This window comes from Marmota flaviventris, chromosome 18 (assembly GCF_047511675.1).
Source record: "Marmota flaviventris isolate mMarFla1 chromosome 18, mMarFla1.hap1, whole genome shotgun sequence".
In the NCBI taxonomy this organism is placed as follows: domain Eukaryota; kingdom Metazoa; phylum Chordata; class Mammalia; order Rodentia; family Sciuridae; genus Marmota; species Marmota flaviventris.
The window spans coordinates 28,153,872-28,170,818 of record NC_092515.1 but is presented as its reverse complement, the minus strand read 5'-3'; the positions used below and the strand labels follow the sequence as shown (position 1 = coordinate 28,170,818).

Sequence of the window (16,947 nt, the reverse complement as noted above, 5' to 3'; positions counted from 1 at the left end):
AGACCCAGAGGAGACCTCTGCTAGCCTCCAGCAGAAACCCAGATGGATTTTCTTTCCTGCCTCTTCATCCCCACAGCGCTCACGGCGTTAAAAACGTGGCCCCACAATAAACGAATTGCAGAAGAACGCCCTACAGAGTTCTTCCTCATTTTCTACGTCGGACCCGCCTCGCGGCCTAGACCCTGGGTACAAGAGAGCACACGGTCCACTTAGCAGCACCCAACCGCACCGGTCCGAGCACGAGGGGGCGGGCTCTGCGAAGCGACGTCACGGCGCGCCGTGCGCCGGGTCAAAGTTTGGCCCCGCCTCGCTTCCCCCTCGCTGTCTCCCTCGGCCTGCGCCGCCGCCGACGCCACTCGTGGGCCCGGCTCCGCTTCGTTCGCTTCGCCGCCTGCCTCCCCGAGTGCTGCCCGTAGGCCGCCATGGCTAACGTGGCCGACACGAAACTGTACGACATCCTGGGCGTTCCGCCCGGCGCCAGTGAGAACGAGCTGAAGAAGGTATTGGGAAGCGGGCCGGTCGGGCAGGGTGTGTGGGGCGCGGGGCCTGCGCGTCCGGGGCGGCCAGGCCGCGCTACGGGACGGCCCGTGAGCCGGCGCCGGCTGCAACGAGCCCAGGCTGAGAGGTGGCGGCGGGACCGGCTTTGCCGTGAGCCGCACACCCGGGCCCCGGCTGACCTTGGGCCGCCGGCCCCTCCCGCCTGCAGATGCAGCAAATAAAACTCACCCCTGCGCAAACAGGACGAAAACCTTTCCTTCCTCCCTTTGCGGGCTAGCGCCAGAGGCCGGGCGCTCCTGGGAAGCAGCAGCCCGTCGGGCTCTCCCCGCTCATCACCCCTGAAAAACAGATTGGATCGAGGTGCCCTTAGCATCCCGGCACCGGGAGAGAAGCTGTCCACGCCGCGGACGTCGGCGCCGGGTGTAGGGCGCCGCGAGGCGGAGCGGCAGGAGGGTCGTAGCCACCTCCGCCGGTGCCTCCGGGCTATTGGGTTTGTTTCCTGGGTGCCTCGGCTGCGGGCCTCAGCTCCTCCCTCTGTTCCTCCCTCGCCCTTACAGCCTGAGGTAGCGTGGGTCCGTGTTTGGATGCATTGTTCTATGGGCAGGTAATCTCCATGGCCTGTGCCCGCTTTAGGAATGAGCCATGGGTCCCAGCCAAACACCTGAGTGTACACTGACTAAAAATAAACAGGTCGTATTGTCGCCCTTTGCAATGCTACAGAATCTTTCATCTTAGAATTTGAAAGCATTTGTGACATTTAATTAATCCCCACAGCATCCTTCTGGGCTTAGGGTATCCGGATTTGAAAGCTGAGAAAAACGAGAATGCTCCTTAGGCAGTAGGACCGGTACAATCGAAAAAGAGTAAAATGGACTTCCTGTTACCCTACCGGAAATGCTAGTCTGTATTATATAATTCATGAGTCTGTGTGAATGAAGACTTAAATGTTGTATATCCAGACCACTTAATTGAGAGTATATGCAACTTTACGATAGAGGCCACAGTAGATCCCAGTCACCCACTTGTGCAAATAAAACACGTAAAAGACACCATGTAGGAGCATCTCTTGGCTTTTTCTTAGTGTTACAGTTAAAAGGAAGACAAGGAGCCATCATAGACAGGGATCTGTAGCTTGATTCATACTAATACTTTGCCTTTGTACACCTTAATTTTTTTCTCTCAGATTATTGGGGTTATCTTGATCTGTTTACTGGCCATAAAAACATTTGACAGTAAAAACAAATAATACATTTCAAATATATTTTTTTCTTTTGTAGCATTCATTGTTTGTATCTGGGTTTTTCTCAGTATAATACATTTTCAAGTATAACTATCTACTCTATTATAGTAAATTGTTGAATAAACAATTTTGAGATGGAAAAATACTAACCAGTCGTGATGATGACATTTTTGGAAGGTTATGACTTTAAAACATCCCTTCTTAGGAAAGTGGGTATTGTTGCAAATCTTTAAACTGATGTTTGTGTATAACCCTTTTTTAAAAATCTTTTTTGAAGGCATACAGAAAGTTAGCCAAGGAATACCATCCAGATAAGAATCCAAATGCTGGAGACAAAGTAAGTTATTTGAAACTTTTTGGTGTTCTTGGGTTTTGGTTTTAAATTTAATTGCCCTCTTTGAAAAGAGGAATATTGTAGGAAAAATCCATCTATTGACCCTAAAAGCCAAATATTTACATTAAGAATCTTCTACTTTTGTATTGCGAATACTAACATTTGAGCAGTAGTTAGGGGTAAATAGGACCAGAATCAAACCAAAGATAACTGACAGCTTTTATTGGAGTTAAGTGGATTCTGGTTTTCTATAACTTTTCCCCACTCTTGTATTTGAAAATCCAATTGTTTTCTTTTTTTTACTTTATTCTTTATAGTTTAAAGAAATCAGTTTTGCATATGAAGTATTATCAAATCCAGAGAAGCGTGAGCTATATGACAGATATGGAGAACAAGGTCTTCGGGAAGGTAGCGGTGGAGGTGGTGGCATGGATGATATTTTTTCTCACATTTTTGGTGGAGGATTGTTCGGCTTCATGGGCAATCAGAGTAGAAGTCGAAATGGCAGAAGGAGAGGAGAGGACATGATGCATCCGCTAAAGTGAGTATCTTTTTTTGTCTTCTTCTTTTTAGTAAATATTGTGTACTTTCTTCAAGTGGTAGTACTCCGATAGAAGTATCATAGAATATTCTCCTTCATTTGAAAACAAAAAAAGTCATTCCCTTTGGAGGCTGAGGCAGGAGGACTATAAGTTCAAAGGCAACCTCACTCAGCAAAAGCAAGGCCCTAGGCAACTCAGTGAGACCCTGTCTCTAAATAAAATATAAAAAAGAATTGGGAATATGGCTCAGTGGTCAAGCACCCTTGGGTTCTTCCACGGTACCAAAAAAAAAATCGTGTCTTCCTGTGTTCATTAAGTGACTAAATGAATTTAATAACTGGATGTTTGTATTTTGCTTCAGATCATAAAAGGATAATTAATGTTGTTTACTGAGTAGGAAGATGGATTTTTCAAGTGTGGGGATTATTTTCTCTGAAACATTTAAATCTTTCAAGTTATCTTTTATTTTAAAAAAATTACATAGTGATTGACCAGTCTGTTTACATGTTATAGTCACTCATTACTTAATCTTCAGTGTGAACTCTCCAAAAATGGTTTCCATGGAGCTTACTGGCTTCCAGCCTGGCATTAACCTGCCAGCATCTGAATGGTGTCGACCTTGATCTTAGACTGGGAATCCACGACCCCTTTATAATATGAAAGTAGATATTTCATTATTTGAAATTTGTGAGGTCTTTTATCCAGTGATTTTTTTTTTCCATGAGCTACTAAAGTTTTCACTAGCAAATGCCAGAGATAAGTTCATACTTTACGTGTATATTTCATTACTTAAACAAATATATCTTGTTTAATATTTGAATAAATTGTAGGAATTCATGTGGAGTCATCCTTAAATTTATGTGTGTTTTGAAAGAATTTGCCCTTAGAAATAAATTCTCATTTGAATACTATTCCAATAGTAATATTTTGTGCAAGAGGACTTGGTTCTTCCATATTTTTCTTGGATATAGAAATGTTCTAAAAAATAAATGGACTTTTTAAAAAAGGTAAACAGTGAGGCATGTTGGTGCATATGTGTAATCCCAGCAACTTGGGAGGCCAAAGTAGGAGGATTAAAGTTGGAGGCCAGTCTCAGCAACTTAGTGAAGCCTTATCTTAAAATAAAAAGGGCTAGGCATGTGGTATCCCTGGGTTCAATCCTGAGTACAAAAAAAATAAAAAGACTCCAGTATTTCCTGTGCCTTTTAAAAAAAATTTTATACTCTACAGCAAATGCATTTTTTTGCTGTTTTAATATTACTTATTATTTCTACTTATTGCCTTTTCTTTTGTGTGGCTTTATAATATTTCATTTTGTGATACATTTACTCATTCATCTTTTTTTATTTTTTTAATATTTAATTTTTAGTTGTAGTTGGGCACAATACCTTTATTTTCATGTGGTGCTAAGGATAGAACTCAGGGCCTCACGCATGCTAGGCGAGCACTCTACCATTGAGCCACAATCCCAGCCTCATTTATCTTTTATATAGGATATTATTACTTTTTTTTTCTGTAATAGTGTTGCTATGGGTATTTTTATGTACAGTTTTGTGTCTCTTTTGGCAGGCACCACTGTTTGAGACTGATAAATATAAATGAATTGCCTTATGAAGGGATTGTACCAGTTTAGGCCGTGATAGAGGGTGTTAACTTTGCTTGATCATTACTCCCATTTTCCCTTTCTTGGCCCTATTTGTTAAAATGTGGATTTTTCTGGCTTCTGAGATAGTGGTTTTTGCATACTAGTTGTAATTTAATATATATACATAAGTGAAATGGACTACCTGTTTGGATAAAGGTACTTAGTAGGAGAAAAAAATAGTTGCGACGAATAAGTTTAAGACTTGAGATGTAGAAGTGTCATCTGGAATTGTTGGTACTGTTGTGTCCATAAATGTGTTATTTTTATACAGTCTGCAGTGTGTGAAAGTTTTAGCTTAAAGAATGGTATTCAGAAAGTTTGAATACCACAAATAGTATAGGTGCCTTTTAAAGTATTTCTTCATTTCTTCAACTCCAGGTTTTTTGTTTGTTTTGTTTTAAATATTTACTTTTTAATTGTAATTGGACACAATACTTTTATTTATTTTTATGTGGTGCTGAGGATGAAACTCGGGGTTTCACACATGCTAGGCGAACGCTCTACTGCGCTGAGCCATAACACCAGCCCCTTAACTCCCAGTTTTTTAAAAGTAAATCATTAATACTACTAAAGGAGGTTTAGGGGCTAGGGATATAGTTCAGTGGTAGAACACACTTACCTAGCAAGGGTGAGGCCCTGGATTTGATTCCCAACTCTGGGGGAAAAAGAGATAAAGATTGAAAGACAACAAGAATGGTAAGACTAAAAATATTAAAGGCTTTGCTGCCAAGTCCTAAATGAATAGTATTGGTGAGACTTTTGCTGTATATAGTTTTGGATGTAGTTGGTTGTTTTGTAGTATTGGGGATTGAATCCAGGAGTTTTGGTTTTTGTTTAGTTTTTGAGGCTGGTATGGTAATTGGTATTGTGATTCAAATGTACTATTTATAAATAAAAGTTAATTAAATTTTAGCAGTTGTATTTTTTTAATAAGCTTTTTCTCTTTATACCATTTTACCATATACAACTTTATGAGTGGATAACAGGCTTTTCAGTTAAACTTGTGAAAATTTTGACTCCTTTGAAAATTTGGTAAAGGTTGTTCAGTGTTGCTTATGATAAAATGGAATCTTCAGACACTTTAAAACTTGGAGACATTCTGTTGAAAACCTATTTTTCCCCCTCCTTTCTGTCACAGTGTAGGTAAATCTACTTTGTTCTTTTGCAATACTGGGACCTGAACCCCGGGCCCAAGTGCAAGCCAGGCAGGTGTTCTACCACCAAAATACATTTCTTAGCCCAAGGCCACTTTTTTGAGACACAGTTTAAACACCTCCCTTAAGCTGTAACGTAACTTTTTGCAGTCCTTGTAATGGGTGGGTGGGGGGCACAGCCTTGTCTTGGACAAGTTACTTAGCTTCTCTGTAAAATGGGGATAACTACCTCAGAGGGTTGTGATTAAGAATTACTTGGATGGAGGGCTCGTGCCTGAGGCCAGAAAAAGGTTTTAATGACTGAGTTTGTGCAGTTATCAGCTCTATCTGAAATTGTGCCACAGTGAATTGTGTGATGCTATAGGTTCTGACTTTGAGCACCATTTACATTGTCTGTAGTCTTAAAATCTTTCTGTAAATTTGAGCTACAAAATAAGATGTGTCCATCAAACTGATTTAATGTGGGGTCTTTTTTAATTTTTGTTTTAAAAAATTACCATGGAATTTGCTGTATCAGCTATTTATATCTTATATTTAAGGAATTTGGCAAAATTTTAGTTGAATTTGATTTTTTTTTCTCCCCAGAGTATCTTTAGAAGATCTCTATAATGGCAAGACAACCAAACTACAACTTAGCAAGAATGTACTCTGTAGTGCATGCAGTGGGTAAGTGTGTATTTGGTTTATGCAATATTATTTTCCTCTTTAGTGGCAGGCTGAAAGTTTGTATTGGATAAAAATTGTTTATGATTTTAAACTTACTACCAAACAGAACATTTCTGATACCTCTTAAGGTCAGTTTAAATATTAGTAATGGGGGATTAACAGCACAGTTTCTGGTTGAATGGCATATTGGAATGGTCTGTGGGTAAAATCTAATTTATACTTTGCTCTCTTTAGCCAAGGCGGGAAGTCTGGAGCTGTTCAGAAGTGTAGTGCTTGTCGGGGTCGAGGTGTACGCATCATGATCAGACAGCTGGCTCCTGGAATGGTACAACAGATGCAGTCTGTGTGCTCTGATTGTAATGGAGAAGGTATACATGCCAGTATTTCTTTGCTTTTATGTTGGAGTGAATTGGGAAAGCAGATATTAAAGGGTTATAATTTTTCTTTTTCAATGTATATTTGTATAGAGGTCTAAAAGTGAAAATAATTATTCCATTATGGACAGGCTCAATGAACACAGTTAAGTAGTAAATTTGTGTTTATGTCCAGTGAAAATGAGTGTTGTTTCGCTTTTGGTTGTTGAAAATTGAACCCAGGACCTTGCTTGTACTAAGCATACTGTGTACCACTAAGCTGTACCCTCAGCCCCAAGTTAAGTCAATCTTTTTTTTGTTCGAAAAAGATGGGTAAATGATTATTTGTCCCTTTGTATTTTACTTTTTTTTGTAATGGGGATTGAATGCAGGGGTGCTTAACCACTGAGCCACATTCCCTTTTTTATATTTTATCTAGAGACAGGGTCTCAGTGAGTTGCTAAGTGCCTTGCTAATCTGCTGAGGCTGGCTTTGAACTCTCAGTCCTCTTGCCTCAGGGCCTCAGTAGTTGCAGGGATTACAGGTGTGTACCACTGCGCCTGTCTTTACTATAATTTTTAGTTAGCTTTTGAGGAAAGATACTAGAATGGAAGTTGTTCTCACAGAAGTTAATATTTTAGTTTTGTGGGACAAATAGTTCATCACATCTGCTTACCTGTGTCCTTTTGGTGCTTTTATAGCCATTGACAGTATGTACACAAATTGGGCATGGCTGTGTTCTAAAGACTGATTAAAAAAAAAAAAAGAAGAAGCCTTCCGAATTTGACCTGTGAGATATTTCTGTTCTAGAGTACTACTCCACTAGAACTTTATGTAGTGCTGAGGATCGAACCCAACGCCTCACATGTGCTAGGCGAGTTCTCCACCGCTGAGCCACAACATAAAAATGTTTTTTATCTGCAGTGTCATACAGGTGACCACTAATCACCTGTAGCAGTGCTTGAAATGTGGCTAGTAGGTAATGGGAGTGTGGCTCAGTGGTAGAACAATTTTGATATATATTTAAGGCTCTGGGGTCATTCCCCAGGGACTACAACAACAAAAGAAAAAAGAAGCTAGTGTGACTGAGGAACTGGATTTTTTTTTTAATTACCTAGTAGATCTTTTTGAGGGGGTGGAAAAGTCTGCATTTTTCCTAGATAATCTTACGCTTTTAACATTATTGAAATTGCTAACAATTTGCTATCAAGAAATCGTAAAGTCGGGCTCAGTGGTAAGGCACTTGCCTAGCGTGTGAAGCACTGAGTTCGATCCTCAGCACCACATAAAATTAATTAAAGGTATTGTGTCATCTATAACTTAAAAAAAAGGAAACCAAAGTCAATTGGAACCCTTTCCCATGTACCATTACTATTTTGAGGAATTGGTATTTTACAAAATGTACTTTTTACAAGTACTGCTCTAGAAACAGTCCATGAAGTTATTATATAAACCTTCTAACAATTAAAATATGTCAACAACCAGGCATTAGAAAGCCATGCTGTTCTTCACATTGTACTGTGTAATGTAGTTTTGTTATTATACCATAATTAGATTATTTCAGAAGAATATATGGAAAAGCCATGGTATCTTAAAACATGATACAGAGGAATTTATTGCCAGCTAAAACTCTCAAGACATCTCTAATTGATTTTGAAAAGTCAGTGATAGTAAATATTAGTTTAGGGTTGGGGATATAGCTCGGTGGTAGAGCTCATAAGGCCCTGGATTTTATCCCCAACACCAAAATGGGGGAAGTTTTTTAAAATAAAAGAACATCTGCAGACACCTGAACAAGATTTTGTCTATGAAATAAACTCCAGTACCAACTATCTAATTTAATAATAAGGCTTAGATATTTAAAATTTTATTTTGATAATTTCTGTCCATTGTTAAACTTATGGAACTGAAAACATTTGCTAAAGAAGCAGTTAAAGCTCCAGCATCTCACCACCCTTTTCCTTGATTCTTAGACATCACTTTAACTTTAGGAAGTAGAATCAGGAGCAAAGAAAGTGTAAGAAACATTACATTCTGAAATTGTGTATAGCTGTGTCTTTCAGACGATTGTAGTAAGATGTGAGTTTTGGTCATTCAGAATGATACTTTAGACAGAAATATAGGTAGAAATTAGAAGTAATTCAGAACATGTATTTAATGAATTAAGGGCATTTTTGAGACTTATCTTACTTGAAAAGGCAGTAGATAGTATTCTTGCTGAAAGTTTGAATGACCTCTCTTTTCAGGAGAGGTAATTAATGAAAAGGACCGCTGTAAAAAATGTGAAGGAAAGAAGGTGATTAAAGAAGTCAAGATTCTTGAAGTTCATGTAGACAAAGGCATGAAACATGGACAGAGAATTACATTCACTGGGGAAGCAGACCAGGCCCCAGGAGTGGAACCAGGAGACATTGTTCTTTTGCTACAGGAGAAAGAACATGAGGTAATTTCCTTTTTATTTAATTTTGTTTTATTCAGAAATTGGTCTTGCTTAAGAAATATGATAGATCCCCAGAGTAACACTGAACATAGGTGAAGTTGTTTCAGTGAGCATGGCTTGCTTACGCAAGAACTGACCAACAAAGCAGGTGCATTGTAGGAGTTACTATAGTTTCAGTCCCAACTTTGCCATAGACAAGCACTATAACCTTAAGTAATCCTGTTATCTTTTCACCTCAGTTTCCTTTTTATGAAAATAGGGCATTGGGTCAGATGATTTGAGGCAGCTTATTTTTCATTTTGAAACTCCTTTGATGAGTGAGTGGATAGGGCTTTACACACTGCTCTGATTTGTTTTACTCTACTTATTATGTAGCCAGATGAGTGTTCCTTGAAAGAACAGGTTGTGGAACTTGTCTAACAATATGGTCTAGTGTGTATTAATTTGATTACACCATTGTGCACATATGTATTCACACACACATGAACACATATGTATATATTTGGGGGTAAGTGGGGAGAGAGGGTTTTTAAAAATTTAAATCAAGAATCCAATGGATTCTCTTGATATACAGATGCTAAGTCACAATGGTGGAGGTAGACAAGAGTGGAATAAAAAGAAGAGAGGGGGTAAGAGGATAGGAATCATAATAAAATGAATTGGACATTATTACCCTATGTACATACATGATTATATCATGTACAACCAGAAGAATGAGAAGTTATATTCATATATGTATGATGTGTAGAACTGCATTCTACTGTCATGTATAACTAATTAGAACAAATAAAAAAATTTTTTAAAAATCCAAAGATGATAACATCAAGGCCATTACTGATAAGCAGATTTCTGGGAATTTGTATTTCCTCACAAGGTTGTGGCTCACTTCTCTGGACTATCCTATTTTAGGGTACCCTGATCAGAGTTCATGCTTCAGTAAAACTGTAATTTACTATATGTTTCAGCTCTTCCTGGATATGCCCAAACCTACAAATGATAAGCATCTTTTTTTTTTAAGTTGTGGGTGGGACACAATATCCTTTTTGATTATTTATTTAGGGACACAATATCTTTAGTTATTTATTATTGTGTAGAGTGTCGAACCCAGTACCTCACATGTGCAAGGCAAGTGCTCTACCACTGAGCCACATTCCCAGCCCTATTTTGTATTTTATTTAGAGGCAGGGTCTCCACTGAGTTCCTTAGCTCCTCCATGAGGGTCTCACTGAGTTGATTAGCTCCTCGATGTTGCTAAGGCTGGCTTTGAACTGGTAATCCTCCTATCTCAGCCTCCCAAGCCTCTGGGATCCCAGGCGTATGCCACCATGCCTGGCATTTTAACTACTTCCTCATTTGTTCCCTCTTGCTTGCTGGACAACCATACAAACACAACACCATACAAAGCATAAGAGGTGGGAGGCTGATTGAGATGTTTAATAGTCTGCTTTTGTGTAGATGATATTGAATGATGGTTCAAATATCCCCAGAATATTTTTATTGATAGAATCATTGGAGTAGTTTGAGATTATCAAATGATGTCTGGCAGTGCAGCAATATGAGAATAGTGAGAAAGTTAAGTAACAGTTACTTGGAGGAGAGGAGAAATAAATGATTGATGTTTTTCAGTTTAGGGTTTGTCAAACTAATGGCAAAATCTTTTTATACTCAAGTTTTGCTATAATATTGCTGTATAATTAAATTTTAAAAGTAGATTGCTGGATTTGGAGACAAGGAACTTAAGTTCTGACCCCCATTTAGTTACCTGCGTTGTCCTCCCCAGGCCTTGCTTACCAAAAACAAAGATAGTCTTCCCTCAGGAAGCAAATTGTAGAGAATTGCATGAGATTATGAATAAGCTGCTTTCTTGAGGGTGTGAGAAAGTGTTTTAGAAATAAGAAACTTTAAAATTGTTGGCATCAGTAGAATTGCTTGGAATTTCCAACAGAAAGCAGAGTAATTGATTGTCTAATGTAGGAAATAGAAGCTGGTAAAGATTAGAATGGAAATTCACCTAGTTCCTTCTTTATTATGACCAGTAAAGTAAAAGATTAGTTTTAGGAATCTTGGTTAGTTCATACAACTGAAAATATTTTGATCTCCTGAAGAAAGTAAGACATGGAGCTAACTGTTCAAGAAAACCTTTCCCACTCCTACTCCCATCACTTCCACTGAAGAAATTGGGGCCATAATGAAATGAAGATTGGTGCTATAGTTTAAACAGCATAAATCTGATCAAAGGTCATTGGGAATGCTATCTCATGTGTGTTCAGATTCTTGCTATACTGTGTGTGTGTGTTGTGGTCTGGCTACAAAAGTGCATTTGTACAGCATAGAAAAACAGTTTCTGAAGATGTTAGTCCCTTCTTTGTAATCTTTCTAAGTATTATTTCTCACTGTTAAGGTTTTTATGTGCTTTGCTGTTTAGTATTTATTAGGCCCTTATTCATTTTGCTTTTAAAAAATTTTCTGGCAACAAAAATTCGATGGCATTTTTGCTTATTTTTTGTGTTTAAACGTTAGCATCAAATTGTCTTAATCCCAACATACTAAAAGAATAGCAGTGACTCTGTGTTTCTTTTGTTGTTGTTTTTATTTTGTTTTGGCTTTGAGACAGGGTCTTGCCAAGTTACTGAGACTAGTTTCTAACTTAAGATCCCCCTGCTTCAGCCTCCCTAGTCACTGGGATTATAGGCATGCACCATCACCATTCCTAGCTTTTGTTAGGAATACCTCATACTTTTCACTGGAGTTACTTTAAGTTGAACTCTCCCGCATAAGAACAGATATCTCTTCCTGCTCCCTATTTCTAATAAGCTATAACCAAAGAATTGTTGGCAAAAGGTGTTTCTTAGAATATTGGTATTCAGAAACACTGACATTTTAAGAACAATGTAGCATTTTAAAAGCATTGAAAAGTTCTGCCTTATTGGTTAAAGAAGGCTTATTGGTTCCATTGTGAGAAACACTCAAGTAAATGTCATAGTTAATATACATTCATTGGTTCTCAAAAACCTAAGCATTGCTTTAGAATCTCCTGAAGGGGTTATGAAAACTGTAGATTGCTAAGGCCCACCTCTTATCTTCTAGCATTAGGTGTGGAATGGGGCCCAAGAATGTGTGTTCCCAACAAATTTCCTCCTGCTGTTGATTTTGAGGCTGCCCAACCAGAATCACCCTTAAGAGAATCACTGCTTAAGATAACAGTTTATTTCATGGGAAAATTTAGGAGAATATTTTAGGAAAAGAGCCTATCTTTTGGATAGAACCAGCCAAGATTGCTCTTTAGAAGAGAGCCTTTTATATTAAAAACAACAACAACAACAAAAACTAGGTGACCTTTCACTGCAGTTAATTTTGTTTCATCTCAAATTTCAAAAGTTTAGATATTTGCAAATTCTCCCAAGTAAAAATTACATGTTAAATATATGTGAAATTGAATTTATTTTTACTAAACATTGAAATCCTAGAGATATTCTTTGTGTCTATTTGGTAACCTTTGTATTACCTAGTCCATAGGCTTATGGTATTGGATTGAATAAGCCAACTTTATCATTTGTTTAATTAACATTCTTCTAAGCAGGTTTTCAATTTTAAATGAGATGAAATTTGTTTGTGCATATGTGAAGCACTGAATTGAGCCTCTTCACTTTAATGTCTGAGCCTTCCTGGTAAAGCTTTTTAGTGTTGATCTTAAACCTTCTTCACTTGTTAGGATCAAATCTGGGGAGCATTCCAGATTGAGCCTGTTCAATAGAAGCCTGTTGGTCTTTCTGCCCAGAGACAGAATTAGAAAGTAATTGGAAAATATACTTGGTTCTAGGTTTTGGTGCCTCAGCTCTGTTCTTGTGCCAATGTTTTCCTGGTTCATTGCCTTCCTAATAACAAGTTTTTAGCATACTCCCTGGGAATTACTAGCTTTTCTAACATAAATTTAGGAAACTAGGGACAGTGACACACAAACTTTTAAAGCAGTGATACAGTTAAGATTTTGAGGTTGATTGAAGGAATGTAGTACAGGGTATGGATCTGTAATTTTTTAAAGTGTTTTTTGTGTGCTTTATTTAAAGGTGTTCCAGAGAGATGGCAATGATTTGCACATGACATATAAGATAGGACTTGTTGAAGCTCTATGTGGGTTTCAGTTCACATTTAAGCACCTTGATGGACGTCAAATTGTGGTGAAATACCCTCCTGGCAAAGTAATTGAACCAGGTAAATCTTGATTTTATCTGATATAGGTTTGGGGGGAAGGAGACTGGTTTGGTTTTGTAATGGTGATTGAACTCAGAGACACTTTACCACTGAGCCCTTTTCATTTTTTATTTTGAGGCAGGGTCTCACCAAGTTGCCTAGGGCCTTGGTAAGTTGCTGAGGCTGGCCTTAAACTTGCAATACTCCTTCCTCAGGCCCCGAGTTGCTGGGATCATAGATTTCTGCCACTGTGCTTAGCTTGTATATTCTTAAACATAATTTTTTCATAGTGGGTAACTCAAAGGAATGTTTCTACATGCCTTTCTTTAAAGACAATAATAAAATAGCTTATTCCAGGAACAGATTCAAGTTATCCTAAAAGATATCTTCCTTTATGGAAGAGGTTACATGAATTTTTATAGTCATAGGAAAAAAGAAAGCCATAAATCAGTATGTTTACCAATTAGATTGATGGGAACATCAGGCTACAGGAAGGCAGAGAAATCTCTAGTTTTAGTTTTAGTTGTCCATGTACCTTTATTTATATTGTGGTGCTGAAATTGAACCAAGTGCTTCACACATGCTAGGCAAGCGCTCTACCACTGAACTACAATCCCAGACCCTCTTTTTTTTTTTTTTCAACAAGTACCAGATGTTATCTTATACAATTAGTAGAGTCTAGAGGTCTGCTAAACTTAGAGATGCATCGTGAAAAGCTTATCTATTAGTTATGAGAATATTAGTTCAAATACAAAAGTTAAGGTGAAAGGCTGTTAAGAACATAGGACTGGGCTGGGGTTGTGGCTCAGCAGTAGAGTACTCACCTAGCACGTATGAGGCTCTGGGGTCGATCCTCAGCACTATGTAAAAATAAATAAAATAACAGTATTGTGTTCAACTACAACTAAGAAAAAAATATTAAAAAAAAAAAAACATAGGACAAGGGTGTGGCTCAGTGGTAGAACGCCAGCCTAGCATTGCCAGTTTGATCCCCCACACCACAGAAGCAATTGGGGCATTGTTGATCAGCCAAGTTCAAGCAGTCTGCAGGATCTTTGATGTAGATACAGCTTCAAAGAACTTCACAATTTCCTCTTTACTTAAATAATAGGATGTGTTCGTGTAGTTCGAGGTGAAGGAATGCCACAGTATCGTAATCCCTTTGAAAAAGGTGATCTTTATATAAAGTTTGATGTGCAGTTTCCTGAAAACAACTGGATCAACCCAGATAAGCTTTCTGTAAGTGATCTTTAAATTTAGGCAACTCAAAGTTTCTTAATCATAGTACTTTGTCACCTTCGATTTTGTTTTGTTTTTGTTTTCCCCAATTTGCTTTTACTAAGATCAGGCAAATTTTTATTTTGTTAATGTTGTGCTATTGATGGGTTTTCATAATGGATGTAAAAGCAAGGATTGCTGATGTAATTGTGGGGCCTAACAAGGGAATTATAAGAAATAAAACAGACTGAGTCTGAGGTGGTGGTGGGAAGCCTAGGGGAACACATTCCTCACCTGAAGAGGGCTGGGGTACAGGAAAGTATGTCTGCTGTGAAATTTTCCAGTGCTTAAATGTTAACAGCTAATTACATTTTTTTGTTGTTGTTTTTAACTTAAGCAGTAGATGGGCTGCACAAAGGATATCTGCAGTTTGGGCCTGAGGGTTATTACTTTGTGATCTCTCAATTTACAGTGCAAACCAGTCACTTTGCTATTTTAACTCCCAAAGAAGTACATAGCTGGACTGTATTAAAGGGAAGTTGAAAGCATTACAGTTAACCCATTTTTATTTTTTCTAATGAAGGAACTAGAAGATCTTCTGCCATCTAGACCAGAAGTACCTAATGTAATTGGAGAAACAGAGGAGGTAGAGCTTCAGGAATTTGATAGCACTCGAGGCTCGGGAGGTGGTCAGAGGCGTGAAGCATATAATGATAGCTCTGATGAAGAAAGCAGCAGCCATCATGGACCTGGAGTACAGTGTGCCCATCAGTAACTCTGCAAACAAATTGCACAGGTGGATTTTCTTTCCACATTTGCCTGATTTGTTCTCAGCGAGCCAGTTGGAGTGTCTGATCAATCCAGATGAACTGATGGACATCTGTTGGTCTATGTGTAACTTTTAAAATTGGTATAGTATCTACAGAGTGTATAATTTAAACTAACCACAAAGCTTTACATCTTCATTTCGACTGTTCTGTAGCAGAATAAAGCACTTGAAAGGAAACAAGACTCCCTTTCACACATCGGTTATGAGTTTCAGTCTTTATCCGTGCTTGATTTTTATCAGTTTTGTGTAGATTTTATGTTTCATATTTTAAATTCAAATCCCACATTGTAAAGTTTGTACAATTTGTCCTGAAGCTTTGTGTTTGGCTGCACCTGCATAAGCTGCTACAAATAGAATAAAGAATTTCATAGCCTGTATCTATCATTTAGATGCATGGAAAATGGGCTTTGCACAAAATGGGTTTGGAGCTGACTGGGAACAATGGAAAAAATTACATTAGCAGTGGTTGTATAAGTTTTTTTGGGTCCCCCCCTTTCTTATCCCTCCCTTTTTTTTTTTAACCATCTTATGGAAGGTTTCTGAAACTTGATAATAAAAAGCGGTTGGTGTAAATTATTCTTTGTGTCACATTTTTAGAAGGAAGAACACATTTTGAACTAAGCAAAATGCATCCTTAAACTGAAGAATGTATCCTTAGTTCTGGTTTTTAAACAGCCCTTAAAAACCCATTGGCTTGAAGCTTAGGCCTCAGGCACCTGCCCATTTTACAGTTGAGACAAAGGTTGGTAGAAACAGGCTTTATTGACTTCCAACTGATGCTTTGTAGAGTCAAGGACTTCTAAGTTATGTAATTCCTAAGTTATGATCCTGAACACTGGGGCTAGCCCAGGCCTCTGTATCTTCCCACCACCACCCTCTTTTAAAAATAAGGTAACAGCAAATCAATAATAGAACCATGTTTGCATAGAACCTGTTAAAATGCTCTGTTTTCATTAAATGTTAAGTTAAAATATGCTCTGTCTCCATTAAGTTGAATATTTGACATTGGGGGAAGCATTGACTATTTGATTTTCTATAATGTTTTATAGAAAAGAAAGACATAGGCTGATAAGAGAAAAATCAGGTAAAACAACTTTAAAAAGGATGTTGTATTCCTCTTCTTTCCATCTTTTCTATTTCACTCCTAGAGTTGATAGAGAACATGCTTGAGGGAAAAGAAACATTTACATTTGTAAAGAAACAAGTGGGGAAACTGAAACTAAAATTTTAAAATGTATTTTGCCATCCCTGAGCCTAAATATAGCACTTGTAGTTTATTTCTAGATCTGTTAGAACCTGAGTGAAAAAGAAAAAGTGTCCTGACACTAATCAAGGCCTGTGAGGTTTAAATTATTGCCCTATCCACTCTACCTCCATTGTACAAAAAAATATTTTACAAGAAGCCTGGGCAAGATTCAACAGCGTAGTAGTTTTGTATTCAGGGTTGCTTCCCCACAACACTAAGCATAAGAAATGCAGTGGCAATATAAAGTTTGTAGCCTTTCCAATAAAGGTTTATAAAACAGTTGTTCAGTGTAGTCTTTCTTTCAGTTCTTCCATACCTCAGCTCTTTTGACTAGGACAAACAAAACTGTTTGGAAGAGGGGTTAACTTTAATGTTTAAGTTCACTCAGACTTGATCTGCTTAGTATTGCACCTGTCTTTAAAAATAGCAGCAAAAAAAAAAAAGTGGATTTTTCTGTAACACCTTTATTGAGAATTTACATATTGTAAAATGTACCTCATTTCAGTGGTTTTCCATATATCCATATTTACATAAACTAATTTTCCAAAGTTTCATCACTGCATTAGTAGTCACTGCAATCATTAATGACTA

General features: G+C 37.9%; 1 protein-coding gene across 1 annotated transcript; it reads left to right on the top strand.

The window, feature by feature from the left end:
• The first annotated feature begins 312 nt into the window (after positions 1-312).
• Dnaja2 (DnaJ heat shock protein family (Hsp40) member A2) lies at positions 313-16,638 on the top strand. The gene is made up of 9 exons (XM_027939105.2): positions 313-500; positions 2,016-2,075; positions 2,390-2,613; positions 5,999-6,079; positions 6,314-6,447; positions 8,679-8,875; positions 12,940-13,084; positions 14,175-14,302; positions 14,865-16,638. Exons 1-9 carry the CDS (start codon positions 423-425, stop codon positions 15,054-15,056), a joined length of 1,239 nt encoding a protein of 412 aa, XP_027794906.1. The 5' UTR covers positions 313-422; the 3' UTR covers positions 15,057-16,638.
• Positions 16,639-16,947: the final 309 nt, after the last annotated feature.